Raw genomic sequence first — 15,738 nt, 5'->3', positions numbered from 1 at the left:
TGAAGAAGAATTTTCATGGTTGTAATGTCCTGTCAAAGCACGGCTAGCCGCTCCTGATGAGTTTCCCACTAAAAAGACCTAGTGGCTCCGTTTCATCCAGTAGGGGAGTTATAAAACACAGACATGAGTCATAAAAAGGCATGTAGCCTAGATACAGCAGATCTTCAGGATATTTGTTGGACAGGGGAGATATTGCCTTCCCGGACTGCATGCCCAGGTGGCAGCAATATGTGTGGTTGCCCCTAGCAACAGTACTATTAAGTGCACAGAAATAAATATTAAAATGAAGTTGGATATATTGATAGTACTGTATTTCTAAAAAACAGAGGCTTGGTTCTGTCCACATAATAACATACTCTGCTAAAGGCAGAGTGTAATAAAGTACAGTGGTCTGTAGTGGGTTGGATTTACACACATTAGTTCCTCTTCTGTGAGTTACTGTTATCGTAGTAAGCAAATAGCTAATTACTCAAAATAACTAGCAGCATGACAGTAAACACTAGTTCCTCACCATAAAAGTTCTGAAAGACAATATATTCGAATACAACTTCTAACAAAAAAAGTGGATTCAACAAAAAAGATTGCAGTGTCGAATAAGAAACAATTTGAAGGAAAAATTTTTACCCTGTAATGAAATTCAGTCCTCATTTCCATCCATCCATCCATCCATCCATCTATGTCGCAGGTTACTTTGAAGCCTTTCTCAGCTTGCTACGAGTGAGAGGTGGGGTAATCCCCGGTTGCGTCACCAGAGCATCACGGACACACACGGACAGACAACCAGTCACGCATACACTCACACCTACAGACAATTTGGAGTGATCAGTTTACCTAAATTGCATGTCTTCCAAGGTGGGAGGGAGATGAGGAAACGGTGTTACCCACCGCACTACTACGTTGCCAGTCCTCACATCCATGTGGATGAAGAATTGTGAGTTGTATTAGTTCTTTCTTATGATAAACCTGTGATTTAACATTCTGCTAAATGACAGAAGAAATTAGGAACTTATACAGTAAAAGAGAAAAAACTATACACTGAAATCTTAGCAAGTACCCTGGTGCTGTAGGAGTTAGATGACATCAATGGGACCTTTGCATATTTCCGTGTTTATCTGATAGTTGCAACTAATGAAACATTTTCAGTGTCTAACTCTCCCTTGAGCATAAAATTGGATTTAGACTTGTAAATTTTATACAGACGGTGCAGGAAGTTGTCTGTTATAAGTGAGTGAAAGCAAATTTGCATGACCATTGAAACATTTATTTATTGGTGGATGTTTTGTGAATGTGTCAGGAATGAAAGAGCTTGGTTACTACAACAAACATCAAGTGTCCAGCTAACATAAAGCTGATGTCCCTCGCAAGTGTGAACTTCAATGTCTGCTCAAAAATCAAGAATCCCTGGCTCAGACTATTTTCTGTTACGGCTTCCGTGTCATTCGAGGAGTGCTCTATTTAAAGAGTCTGAGTTTATGATCTTGAATGACACACTGACATATCTCCAGTTACAGTGGCTGAGTTGCCGTAATGCTACTCATGACTGGCAGGCAAGGAGGCATGTCAATGGATTTTCAGACTTAACAAGCAGGTAAAGTGGTGCCACAAATTTGGTTCTAGCATCGATGAAGAAGTAAACAGAACAGCTCATTGAACATGTCATACGAGGGGGATGCTATCTATCAAGCAGCTCAAATGCCCAGCTCAATGAGAGGAAAACACGTACCCTGAAAACTAAAGCACACTGGTTTTGAAGTAAAACCTGAAAATGTGAAAAGCTGGACTATATCAAAACCTGCATTTCAACAGTGTGCTGAATTTCCCAATTGTTTTTTCTTTACAGCTTTGGAATTCATTCAGACATTTGCAAACAACTGACTGTTGGTAAATGCATGATGTGGTGAGGACAGATGCAGGTGTGTTGGTTTTGGCCATCACATTATGTCTGTATTTTGGCCAGAGCGGGCTACTGGTGTTGGCAACAAAATCTAGGTAGGCTTTCATATAATTTTGTCTTGTAGGATGAATTACAATTATTATTTATGCTTAGACTCACCCAAAAATTGAAATGCCACAACACTACTTGCTGTTAAATCAAGAGATACAGTATTTCACAGACATATGACAGTGAACAACCAATGACTGCCAACAGCCAGACTGCCCAAAAGGACAATCTTGTCTTTTAAGGGGTTGCAAACAGTGATTCACTCAGCGAAATATTTAAATAACTTCTCCTAAGCGTAGTGCTCAAACGACTGGAACATTAAAATTGCATGAACTGAATTAGCCACCTGCTGCTGCTGATTCAATCACAAGTTGGACTATCTTTGTTTGAGTATATATTTTTTCAGCATTGCATGTGGAGCAAATCACCAGAGTTCTTCTTCCACAATCTATTGAACAAGTATCTTCAGATTGCACTTTAAAAATAAATATTATTGCCCTTTGTTCATATGAATGAAATTCAGCATCAATATTGTTTGCTTTCTATCAGCATAACTTGATTTTCTCATTTCTGCTAGCTACACCTTGTTTAGACTGAAGCTAAAGTAATACATTAATGGCTCGAGGTGCTTGTGATGCCACAGTGTGTGTAATACAGCAAGGACATGTCTACAGCTGTCTAAGTGGGGTAAGAACAAAGAAAGGTTATCAAACTGATGACGCTGCTTGTATCCTTCAGTATAATGACGAAAATTCACTGACAAATATTGGAGAAGTTACAGCTGGGCTTCGGTACTTACATCTGTGTCGGGCCCCTTGTCTGCCCCTGGGCAGGAGAATGTGACAAATTCATGGCACCTCTTGTGGACCACAAAACAGCAAACTGCAAGGGGAAAAAGATGAGAAGACAATATTTAGAGACAGAGACAAAAAATATCGAAGCAGAGAAAAAATGAAACCGTTGAAGTACAAGGTGTAATTGTTGGCGCAAAAAAGAAGAGATATGATCACTAAGATGGTCTGAAGAAAAAAACTGATGTCAGCTAGGCTCATCACCATGTGTCCAGATGGCCTGCAGGCTGACTGCTCTTGTTGCACAGTGCATTGTCACCTCCTCACTGACATGACAGCAGTTAAAGCGCAACACACACACACACACACACACACACACACACACACACTGGAGCATTCACATGGAGCAAACGCAGACAAACACATCCAAAAATTGGCATGATGACTGAGCATGCATCACATAAAACACATCTGGAACCAAGCAAGAAGTGGACTCAGGTGGAGGAAGACGTCTGTTACTGACTCAAAAACCATCGAACACAAAGATGACAGGGGAGGGGGAATTGTGTAAGGCTACTGGTGCAAAAAAAAAAAAAACCTAGTTATGTGTTACACAGTCAGTGTATTGGATGTCCACATCAACCATCTGATCATAATGTGTCTGGAGAAGTGATTATTCTGTCACTCTTTCCTTTGAGAGAGAATACTGTTCATGTGGTTCACGTTGCACCTGTGACAACGTATTTCAGACGCATTGCTTGATTTTTGCTTTTGCAGTTTCACTATTGCTTCTGCAGTGGAGCAAAGAATATGAAGTGTGTCTGTGTCTCACACATGCATCCACCTACAGATTACCTTTCGTCTTCCAGCACATTCCTCTGTAAAAGCTTCAGCCAAAACAGACATAACCAAGTACCCTGCACTTCATATGAGTTCTGATGACTGAGCAGACACAGGAAATAAGCCTCCCACAAAAATCAAGGCTTCGCAAACAGAAAAGAAGCATACTTACAAGAGACCTCTGCCTTGATATTGATAGACAGATTGTGTATTAGGTCACACAGCGACAATGCACCATACTCTTTCAGTCTTGTATTCTAAACATTTGAGTAAAGACTCTACTCATCATTTTCCACTTGGCAGAGCTTTCATGCTTAATTATCATGAATAAAGACAAGATATTTCTTAATGCAACAACTCATTTGCAAAGCATACACAAACAAAAGCAAAATAAAGCAAAAGAAAATAGGCCTTTGAGTTCCCATTATAAACTGATTAATGCCACCTCCATACTTATACCCTGTTTTGCAATCAATGAGTGGCTTAGCCCCTCACCCTGTCTCTCAGGCTGAGTCCGACCACCCTGTGGCAGAAAATCATTTCAGCCAATTGTACTTGTGATCTTATTCTTTCGGTCATTGCCCAGACTTCGTGACCAAACATGATGGCTGAAATGTAGACAGAGGGGTGGAAGGACAGGGGTGGCTCATTTCTCTCTTCATCACCATGGATTGATTGAGTGACCACATCACTGTGGATGCCCGACCGAGCTTTTATACAAAAATGGATCACTCCCAAAAAACGGTTGCCTTAATAAATGAAAAGTGATCCAGCTTTTCCATGTACTGACATTAATAGAAGTATCAATAAACAAAATGTTGCTGTGATACTCAGCTTAATTATTGTTTTCTTGTACTCCTACATTTAATCATAATGTAACACCACAATCACTAATATGAAGGATAAATTGCAAATCAGTGTTAGACCACATCCAAGAACACTCATTTCTCTTCTACACATACGGTCTACTAAATGCTAAAGAAATACTTGGGTTTATCAACATGTTATTCACATGTGATGGGGGCAAATCAATATAATCTCCATGCAAACACATACTTTATCACCACAACTCAAGTCAAACTGCACTCTTGTGTCTCCTAGCAGCTACTGGTCGGTGTGGTCGATGAACACTGTAAAACATAATTCAGACTACTGTCAAAACCTGCACTGGTCATAAATCTTAAGGATTCCCTACCTCCATGATTAATTCTGCAATTAAGAGCTGATAGTAGTGTGAGGAGCCCAACAACAGATATTTCATTTACGTTGAGCATGAGGTCTTTCATTGCCTGTTAATGGTCACTAGATGCAATTAATTTTCATCAAAACTACTCTTTTAGTACCAGCAAATATTACTGTAAAAGGCCTGTCAGATGAAAGAGGTCAAAGAAAGAAGCATAAAGTTAAAGTTATTAGTTAGATGTAAGAGAGAAGAATTACTATTTCCTCCAGATATAATACCTCAATTACAGGTACTGGGTCAACACTGCAGTCTGCTCCCAGTTGTAAGAGCCAGAAAACCCTCCAAGAGGAGATGGCCTGAAGGAATTCTACGTTAGTGAGAGGGTCATCACTTATTTTTACACAAACTTGCTGCACCCAAACAACTTCAATTTAAATGATGAAAGAAAAGGTGCAATAGAGTTGACAGGAGATAATGGATGTTGACAGAGGTGGAAGATGGTGTTTGAAAGTCATCATCTTCAGTTCTCATTAAAGCTCGGCTGTCTGGGTTCATTTGTCTCTGTGGTTTTGTTCTCATGCAACACAGAGACAACATATATAAATCATCTCTGAAGTGACCTGAGTCGATTTTCAACATAAGTAGGACAAAGTAAAAACATCCTGCGTCACGGGGATCAGTGTATTTTAAAAGCTGTTGTTATTAAGCACATTTGGATTAAAATGGGGACTTCTGGGAATAAAAAAGTAATATACAATACAGCTAGATATTGAAGGTATTCAGGGATGTGAGATATTACCTCTATCACCTTTGAGAAGGGAATGCATATATTTTATATAATTTCAAACAGGTTTATTAGGGGCGTCAGTCAATGTTGAGCTCAAAGATCATAGACCCTAGACCACATTCAAGAACACTATTATTTCTCTTCTACACATACAGTCTACTAAATGCTGAAGAAATACTTGGGTTTATCAACATGTCATTCACATGTGATAGGGCAAAGTAATATACCCCCATACACAAACATACTGTATCACATCACCACAACTCAAGTCAAACTGCACTCTTGCGTCTCCTAGGAGCTACTGGTCAGTGCGGTCAATGAACATTGTAAAACATAATTCAGACTACTGTCAAAGCCCACACAGGACATAAATGTTAAGGATTCCCTACCTCCATGATTAATTCTGCAATTAAGAGCTGGTGTGAGGAGCCCAACAACAGATATTCCATTTATCTTGAGCATGAGGTCTTGGTACTAGCTGTTTTAGTACCAGTAAATATTACTGTAAAAGGCCCATCAGATGAAAGAGGTCAAAGAAAAAAGCATCAAGATATTAATTAAATGTAAGAGAGAAGAATGTGTTAAATTACTCGTTCAACCAGAAGTCTCCCTCCTCACTAATATTTTCCAGTATTTTCTATAGATATGACATAATACCTCCAACACAGGCACTGGGTCAATACTGGGGTCTGCTCCCAGTTGCAATAACCATAAAACCCTCCAATAGCAGATGGCCTGAAGAAAGTGACACCATCAAGTCGAGTGAAATGGCGTAAACTTGATCACTATTTTTCAGTGTATTTGTTTTTTTGAAAACCGGCGTACAATTGAGAACAAGTTAACTCGAAAAGCACTGTACTAGTCAATGTACTAGTCGTAACGGAGTGTGTTTGTATGTTGAGGACTGCTGTACCTGCATTCCTCAGAGGTTTGGAACGCTCAATCTATCTTCACCACTGCAAATAAACAATAACATCCTTGGATAGCTTCCTTCCTCAGAAAGTGGTTTATAAAATGAAAATCATTGTCATGCTATCTCACATCATTGTTGGATGTCCAATCATCTGGCCAGAATACACTAAATTACCATTAGTCTCCATGCTAGAGAGGAGAATATCCAACTTATAGTACTGAATCTTGCTAACTTCATACTATATCAGCATTCTATCTGTGCAAAATCTGTGCATCTGTGCAAAAGGAATTTTCATCAGCACCCCTAAAGATACCAAAATGTCCAAAAATATAACTTAAAAACTATTTATTGACACATTACCACAGTGTCACGGTTAAAAACTAGAAAAAAAAGTCAGAGCAAGAACATTACATTACATCTCACTTAAAAACAAGTAAAATCAAGGACTAATCAAAAATACTAATGATGTTGAAGAAGTCCTCATCAGCAGCGATGGATGTCTCAACTACGTTATGCTAAGGTGATGAAAGGGATTCTTGGATCAATATCACGGATGCAGTCACCTCAGTGTTTAATCATTTGCTCCATACGTAGAGCTTTTCCAAATGATGAATGTGTTCATCATAATTTAAAGGTCTGGATAGTGAAGCTGACACCATTGTGCATCATAGAAACACCCAGTACCATTGTACTAACTGCAATGCGACGTTTCACAGGGTCTCATTGTGATATTGATTCTGAAGCATTGTGGACACTGACAAAATTCTTCCATCGGTCTTTTTAATAGCGTTCAGTTAATTCAAAATGATAGTGATCACAATTTATATCACCAGTATTTGTTAGTCTGAACTAAGTTTTTCATTGTAATATAGAGTAAATAACGATGGTTATGGTTACAGGTTACATTGGCCCAACAGATTGACAAGAGATTTCTCCTGAATAATAACTTATCAAAATTCAAAATTACAAAGGCAAATGAATACTTCAATTATTTTGGGGAACATTTTGGATAACACTGACTTGCCATCAAAAAAAGGAATAAATCATTGCACTACCACTCATTGATTAAAAAAATGTTTTCATTACATTCTTGCAGATGTGATTTTCCTTATTTCCATATCTATACTTTTCTCCAGGTACTGTAAGTATTTGTTAGAATGAGCATCTCTACAAACAGGGTTTAGCGAGCTATAAAGCCCACAACCAACTCTTCCTGTTTATTCCTCTCTATAATTACAAACAGTAGTGAAAATGTACAGGGAAAGAGCTAAATAACAGAAACAACCACCGAAAGGTTATTAAAACAGTAAATCTTCAAAAGCGTTTAAGTCCTACGGATGGCTTCTGTAATACCAAGGGAAAAATTTTAGTATAATGTACAGTATATTACACTTTCAACAATTAAACTATACAGTATATAACTATTGAAATGAAGCCGTATTCAGCAATCACACAGTCATTCAGTACTCTCTGACACACAGCTTGGTGCACCTTTTCACAGATATTACAGTTACTGTAAATACTCCTCAAATATTAATATCCTATATGAGAATATTGGCACACATGAGTGCTTCTGCTATGAGGGGCTGATGTCCCTTCCAATACCTGCTCTTTGTAGTTTCCAGACAGACATTTATGTAACCAAGGTCTAAGATGGAAAATTTAATTTGCAACAGACACAAGAGCAACTCGGGTCCCTGTCGACTGTGTGTATATAAAAATTGCAAACACTTAGGGATCTTGTGGACTTAAACCTTGGACAGTAAGCTAATATGAGACCTTTTCAGAACTTTTTCATTCACATACACTGCTGCATCATTGTTGCACAACTACAGTAATGCTTGTTTACATGTTTCCTCGCCCTGTACTTTGGAATCCACAAACACTTCGTCAACACTTATAAACAAGAAACGGTTCAAATTTAGCTCCTAATATTAAAGTCTTCGCACAATGTTTTTCTGAATAAATGTTTCCATGGGGCATTGATCCACAGTGGGATAAAGTTTAAAAGACTTATCCACTGCTGCTGCTTTTACATAGCTATTATATTGCTCCGGTTCAGTGTTCAAAGTGGCCATTAGGGGTTACATCTGTTCTCAAAAACTCAAACTATAGCAAAGACCGTGGATTTTAAAGGAAAAATCAGCACTCCGTGGAAGATACTGTACGTGGATTGTGGGGATTTGCTTTGCTGGTAATTTGTAATTTGCCAAAAGATAGTGAGGAGTCCTCTATAGACTGCAGACATAATAGCCACTTGCAGAGATAGTGCTTAAGAGGTGAGACTTGTAAAAAAGAATGTGGATTGCTGTATGCACAAATTACGAAACGGGTATTTAAGGAAAGCCCATGAGACGTCTCAACCAGCAGACCCTGGGGTACTGTCAGGCTTCGTTGACAGTGCAATGAAAAAAATTCTGACATCTGATACAATATAATATTTGGAGCAAAATATAGAAACTTTGGGAAGCATACATATCCTTGCAGATAAATATTCATAAAATATGACTTTATCTTCAAGGATACACAACACAACACAACCACTAAGCATATGTCAAGACAGTGTATGACTCTGTAAACACAAACTCTGATGCTTAGTTTTGTTTTGTCAGCCTAATGCATGATAAGACTGTTGCATGAGGTACAATGAACATGCAGTGGTGTCTAAAAAGGAAGGCTAAAGGATCAGATAACTGCATCTTTACCATCAGTTTTATTATCCAGTGGTTTCTTCCCGGAAAGGGAAGAAGAAGCCAGCAGCAAGACAAAAAGAAGACAGTCGGGCGACGGCTACTCCTCGTATGGTTACGTTTTTTACTTCTTCTTTTTCCCTTACCAGGAATCCAGCATGCCTTTTCTCTCCACATGGCTGGTATACAGTATGTCATGATCAAACCAAACAGTTGTTCAGAGAAAACAAACAATATGTGACACCAAATCATCTGTCATTAGCCAGCAAGGGTACAGCACATTTGCTTCATTTGAAAAATCAACATACCTGACAAACCAACTGCTGATGATGCTTGTAAGATAACTGGCAGAAATCAGGGAAGTATGCACATGAAAACTAAAATTTCGAGCCATTATTGGAGTAGAGGTATTCAAAAATGTACAAGGACAACTGCCAATAAAGGGAACTATGTGGGTGCCCATCTTCCATTTCTGCTAGAATAGAGTAGTTGTGTGCTTCCTCCAAGGCTCAGATTTCTCACACACATGAATTGATATTCATCCTGCTGTCTCAAACGTACCACTTATTGTGTGTCTGTGTCTGTGTGTGTGTGTGTGTGTGTGTGTGTGTGTGTGTGTGTGTGTGTGTGTGTGTGTGTGTGTGTGTGTGTGTGTGTAAGTTTTTAAGTCCATTTTAAACAGGGGTGATGGGTCATTTACATGCTTGGAAAGAGATCATGACAGAAAAAAACAAGTTTAGAAACACTCCATTAAGAATCAGCCATGATGGCAGACATAAATGGAAGACAGATGGAATGCGGCAATTACAAGATTTACAGATGGGGATCAGACCTTTCAATCTCTACCGATGACAATTTCTTGACCGCAGTCTCCAAAAATACCTTTTTCATGACCAAAAATGCCAACCTACAATTAATACAATACCATTATCCACAGGACTGGTCTTAACCCCTCCATCTCACTGTCTGCTTGGAGATACCACTACAACCAGACTGAACGAATTTAATAATACAACTCTTTGAGTTGTGGTAGCTGTCACCAAGAAAACGAACCTCATGAACTGGAAATGAAAGAAAGAAGAAAATTCTGATCTGGGAAAACCTGTTTCTGGACATTTTGACGATCCACTGTACTTTACTACAGCATGTAGCTTACTTTTAGAGTGAAAGAAGAGGAAGGGGAGGGTAGGAGTTACTGTCGGTGAGAGGCAGAGTTGTCATCAGGGACATCATCGCCGAAATCTTCAATTACTTTATCATCCACGATAAACAGTGAAGTATCAATGGTACAAACCCTAATACTTTGACATGTTCACAGAGAGTGGTAATCAGACTACCACAAGCCTTTGCTTTATCATCCATAATAAACAGTTAAGTATCCCAGGTATCTTCGAATGTTTGTACAACAAATGTTCGTATGTTGAGAACTACCTGTATACTGTAAGAAGACAAATGTTCATGGTTGATCTGCTAAGAAGACGATCAATAAAGGGATATTTCCAGGACATTATTTCAGTCTGTATTGGGTTTTCTGTGGTCCAGACTGAGCAGCGCTTGAGGGAGCTCAGAGTAATAGTTGCTTTTCCTTCACATAGAATGAAGGACATTGAGGTGTTTTGGGCGCCTGGTTGATATAACTGCTGAGCAGCCCTGGAGGGGTTCCAGGGGTGCTAAATTAGAGTTATAATTTGCTAGAGGGATGTGGTTAGATAGTATCTAGCCTGTGGCATTCTTGCTATCACTGTGACTTAGTGCCAGATGGTGTTGCAATGGTTGCCTGATGTGGAGACAGCAACCATACTGTGCAGTAAGTCTTAGTGTTTCCCATACATTCATTAATATTAATGGTGGCCAACCATAATATTAGAAACCATATATTTTTTGAGTCTTGCAACCTAATTATCTCTTACAAGAATCACATCTGGTGTTTCTCATGTGAAATTTATCGCGGTAAGCCACTCAGACATATTCACAGCCACCTCAGTTTGTTTTGGATCCTACTTTTTCATTTCAGCAATCAACAGCTAAGAATATCCAAAAGCTCCTGTGTGTGTGTGTGTGTGTGTGTGTGTGTGTGTGTGTGTGTGTGTGTGTGTGTGTGTGTGTGTGTGTGTGTGTGTGTGTGTGTGTGTGTGTTTTGCATTCCAGCAGTTACGTCACAGCTAAACTGTCAGTTGGTGGGAAGTGCTGTTCAGTCTGTCATGAGGTCAGAACAGCCCATTCTATCTCTCTAGCTGATGTGGTATTTTGCGGGCTACAACACTTACCATCTTGTATCTATCTTGCTTTTTTCTCCTATCGACTGTAGCAATGTGACGTATCACTCTGAATGGAATCATGCTGCAAACATAAGTCCATTCCAATAGACTAAATTCAGATCGCTGTTACCAAAAATACCCACAATGCAATTAATATTAGAATGATTAAATGATCACTGACAAATGATCGGGTCTATAATCACTTAGGAAATTGCTCCATGTTCGGATATAAAATATACAGTCATGACAGGTAATTACTGAGCAGGCCTTTTATTCATTTTCCATTTGGTTAATGGAAGTCTTTCTAAACCAGGACAAAGATGGGTTTAGATGCAGTCAGATCCTCATCCATCTAATAAAACTGGCTGTGCATTCTGAATGGATTGTGAGACGTTAAGGTGTGTGAGTGAGCGTGTATATGTGTGTATCAGTGTCAGAGCCTATAGAATTAAACTCCTTTCGAGATGCTGCCGATGTCTGCTAACCAGACATTGGCAAATGCCTGACTGAAGAGAAAGAAAACCTTTTTCAAGCATGGCTCGAAGACGAAATTAAGCACAGATTAGCCGTCTTGTGATTCTGCAGTTACAACCTTCTTAAACAACAAAAATTTGACGACTTCTGTTCAAATATAAAGGGCTTGCAAAATGATATGGATACACAAAAGGGCATATGAAATTTTCATTTGAAATGATGAAGGAATCCTTATGTGTAATTATCTTGTCTGGTCATGCCAAACCCCTACACAAAGCTTGATAGAAAGTTAATTTTCTCAATGTGACGAAGTTCATGTAGAAATTCTTATACCTTACTCTTTTAATGGATTTTGTACTGTTGAAAAATGTATTATTTCACTCAGTGATTCTTCACTCTTGATACATTTAAAGCAAAAAATGTACACATTGACAGGAAACAGAAATAAGTCACAGTCTGGAAGCATTTAAAGCAGAATAGAAAACCCTTGTGGACAATTGCAGGCAGCAGGACTGATGGGAAACTCCTGCCGAGCAGTCGGCACGGAGCTCAAGTGTGGATTCAACTCAGTACTTAAAAAGGGCACATGGTGTGGATATTTTTCTCCCCCGAGCACAGCAATGAGACATATTCATAGTTTATAGTGGAGAGGTATTCTCTTCTCCAACTCCTCAACAAAACTACCCAAGTACATCAATGGATTAACTGGACCTGGCTTTGTGTCAGCTCTCAAACTGCATCTCCTCAGACACAGCTTCTACGACCACGGACACTGTGAACCTCACACGGATGCTGAGTAATGCCACAATTCAAACAGAGAACAAAATAAAATTGAATCAAAAATATGAAGATCTTTCAACACCTTGAAATTTCTTGTGTGCAAAAATAAAACAAGCTATAACCTTGGTAGAGAACACAATCTGACAATTGTAGTAATTACTAGCCTGTCATCTCATTTGGTGATGCAATACACAGCTTGAAGGTCTTTAGAGAAATTCATTGAATACTCAAAAAAAGAAAGGAATATTATTAAATCAAACAGAACACTCACACAAGAAAATTTAGCAATTTTCAAAACCAGTTCTTCAATGTCCCCATTGCTCGCTATCGTCAAATTGAGGTCAGCGTGTTTGGCTTCTAGGATGAAGGATGAGGGGGTTTGGCCTCTTCTATCAGAGGATGCAGAATAACATGGCATCACTCTCAAGCAGTCATAACAGCTCACCTGTCAGAGGTAGTTGTCAGGTTGGAGGGAGACGGGTTCTATTTTTTTTTTCAATTAGCCACAGAAAAACGGCATAATGCCACCCAAATGTGCAATTTAGATATCAAACATTAAATTTCTATATCCTAAAAAACTCTAGATATCATTTGAAATTACTTGATTATTTGTGATTCACATATCCCTTTCACGGATTTAGAGTTTATTACCTACTTTTTATTACAAAGATATTTGTTTGACATGAAACTACAACTAAATACAACCTCTGCAGTCAGTTTCATACAAATAAGCATTTAGTTATTACGACAAACATACAGTTGCACAATCAATGTCTTCCTTAAATTGCACCAGCATTTAGATGCTCCAGCAGTTGCACCAGAGATAACAGATTGTTACAAACGAAATCAAACATATTTACTGACAGACCAGTATGAAGTACAAACTGTAATCTGACTATAATAATCAAACTTACAAACATGCATATCCTGTCTGAGATTTGAAGTAACTGATAGGTACAGCTTTAATAGGATTTTTGAAAGGCAGCGCTAATCCAGAGAAGAGCCTATTAACTCTCTGCAGGGCAAGGAAAACAAACCCTAGGGAGACAAGAATTGACTCCTCATTTTGCAGTAAACCTAAGTGCTTATTGATCAAAAGCCACATCTACTGTTGTTTTGTATTCTACTGTAGAATCTTGTTGAAATGAAACGCAAGCATGCATAATCACACAATACTTTCAAATTGTGGGGATGTGTCATGTGTTTACACCCTCGAGTGTTCTGTTTATCCTGAGAAATTTTTGGGAAGTCTCTGCAAAAAAAAATATTCGACAAGGTTCAAGGCTGTAAGAGATCAATGTTCACAGTTTACATAATTTCCAATTTAACAGGAATATCTTTTAACGAATGTACTACTTTTTCTAGAGAGTATGTTTGCTTTGCCCATACCTGACAGTAAAACAACTTTAAAGATCCTGGGTGAACCAAAGCAAAACAACACACAGAAGTGACAAAAACATGTAGCTGCATTTTAAAATGTAGACATCCAAATGACAAATGCGTATGTTTTCATTGTTCTGAAGATAAAAGGATTCATTTTAAATCCATTCAATTATCCACTGCCGTGCAATTCCAGCTCTCCTTAATAGGTGATACCTCAACACAATGACACAGGGAATCTCTGTTTCAAGAAGCTGTGGGTAGGTTGTAAAGAAAGACATCCAAAGTTAAAAGTAACATCTTAATACGCTTTTAAAATCATCCAAGGATTTTACCAACAAAATAAAAGACTGACTGGTGAAAGGGGCCCTGCAGCTAACATTTTATCTGGTACAACAGAGGGCAAGGAGACAAATTTTAATGGCATCCAAATAGATAAAGGAGAAAATTTGTCAAATTTACAAAAAAAATAGTTTAAAAAGTACATAAATAATACTAAAACAAATCTAAAAAGCCTCTACAAATGCATCAACCTCACTAATTCTCTGAACGTGGATGGACAGTCTCAGCTGCTGAGTCATCTAGGCAAGTGGTTATGACTGTGTGTGTGTGTGTGTGTGTGTGTGTGTGTGTGTGTGTGTGTGTGTGTGTGTGTGTGTGTGTGTGTGTGTGTGTGTGTGTGTGTGTGTGTGTGTGTGTAGCTGGATAGATGTTTTCCTCGCATATTCGCGCTTCAAGATGCACAGCTTCACTACATCACGGATGTTTTAGTAGGTAGTTTAAATTCAATAGTTCGTCGCTATATTGGAGAAATTTTGTTTCTCACTGGTGGTCCTGGAACGCATTAACCGCGAGTAACGAGAACTTACTGTAATTCATTTTTGAGTTTCCAAGTTTCCAACTTCATTTTGGAGTTGGAAACTGGGAAAATGGATGTACAATCTTCTGTTGTGGGGACAGACAATGATAACTCAGGGCCACACAGTCCAAAAGCAACTCATCAGCATGGTGGAACTGTGAAGCACACATCCCCAATTATTTTTGACAGGAAGAAGCTCAGATCAGGGGGACTACTCTTAAAAAAAGAAAAGCTGAAAGTGCTAATTGGACATTTGTGTAGAAATGGAAAAATCTACTAGACTCTTCAAATAAAAGGCTATGATACTGTTGGAGCTACAGCCTTTCTTCACTTCAAAAATGATCATGGAACACCATGTATCCCACCCGAGACCTAAATATAGCAAAAGACGAGTTTTCTATCAGGGGTTTCAGAAAAGTTAAGCATGAAGGCACAAAGAAGCGAAGCGACTAAGCAGGTGAAATGTGCTTAGTCGTTTCGGTAACTTTGAGGTAAAAATGATGGATTCTGATGTATGTCAGGGTGATTAAATTGTTGTTGTTTTTTCCGTACTCTTCATGAAAAGTGGCATGACAAAGTATACAACACAATACCTCAAGGTATGTTTGCAAGTAAGTCCATGTTTTCCCTAGCATTTTTGGTTACATGAAGTCACAAGTCAGTTGATCCCGCAGTTAACAACAAGATATCAGATACTTTAGTCTCAGTTGGTGCTGAAAGGTTTATTAATAAATTGAATTGTTTGTAAGTCGTTATTATTAAATTTTAATCTCTAATCGCCATTTGAAGTCATTTAAATGCCATTGCTACACGGTAACATTTTGCTTCTCATAATTTAATC

General features: G+C 38.5%; 1 protein-coding gene across 2 annotated transcripts in view; it reads right to left on the bottom strand.

Annotated features, from left to right (window-relative positions):
• prkcaa (protein kinase C, alpha, a) overlaps window positions 1–15,738 on the bottom strand; it is a 121,049-nt gene that overhangs the window by 68,297 nt on the left and 37,014 nt on the right. For both annotated transcript variants that reach the window (XR_011036857.1, XM_068320822.1), the window contains exon 3: window positions 2,742–2,824. Coding sequence is in view for 1 of the 2 variants with exons in the window: in XM_068320822.1 (XP_068176923.1) it covers window positions 2,742–2,824 (83 nt within the window). In the remaining variant the exon portion in view is untranslated. The remainder of the gene's footprint in view (window positions 1–2,741; window positions 2,825–15,738) is intronic.

This window comes from Antennarius striatus, chromosome 8 (genome assembly GCF_040054535.1).
Source record: "Antennarius striatus isolate MH-2024 chromosome 8, ASM4005453v1, whole genome shotgun sequence".
NCBI classification, from domain to species: Eukaryota; Metazoa; Chordata; class Actinopteri; order Lophiiformes; family Antennariidae; genus Antennarius; species Antennarius striatus.
The sequence above is the reverse complement of the archived record's forward strand: the minus strand, read 5'-3'. Positions and strand labels throughout refer to the sequence as shown.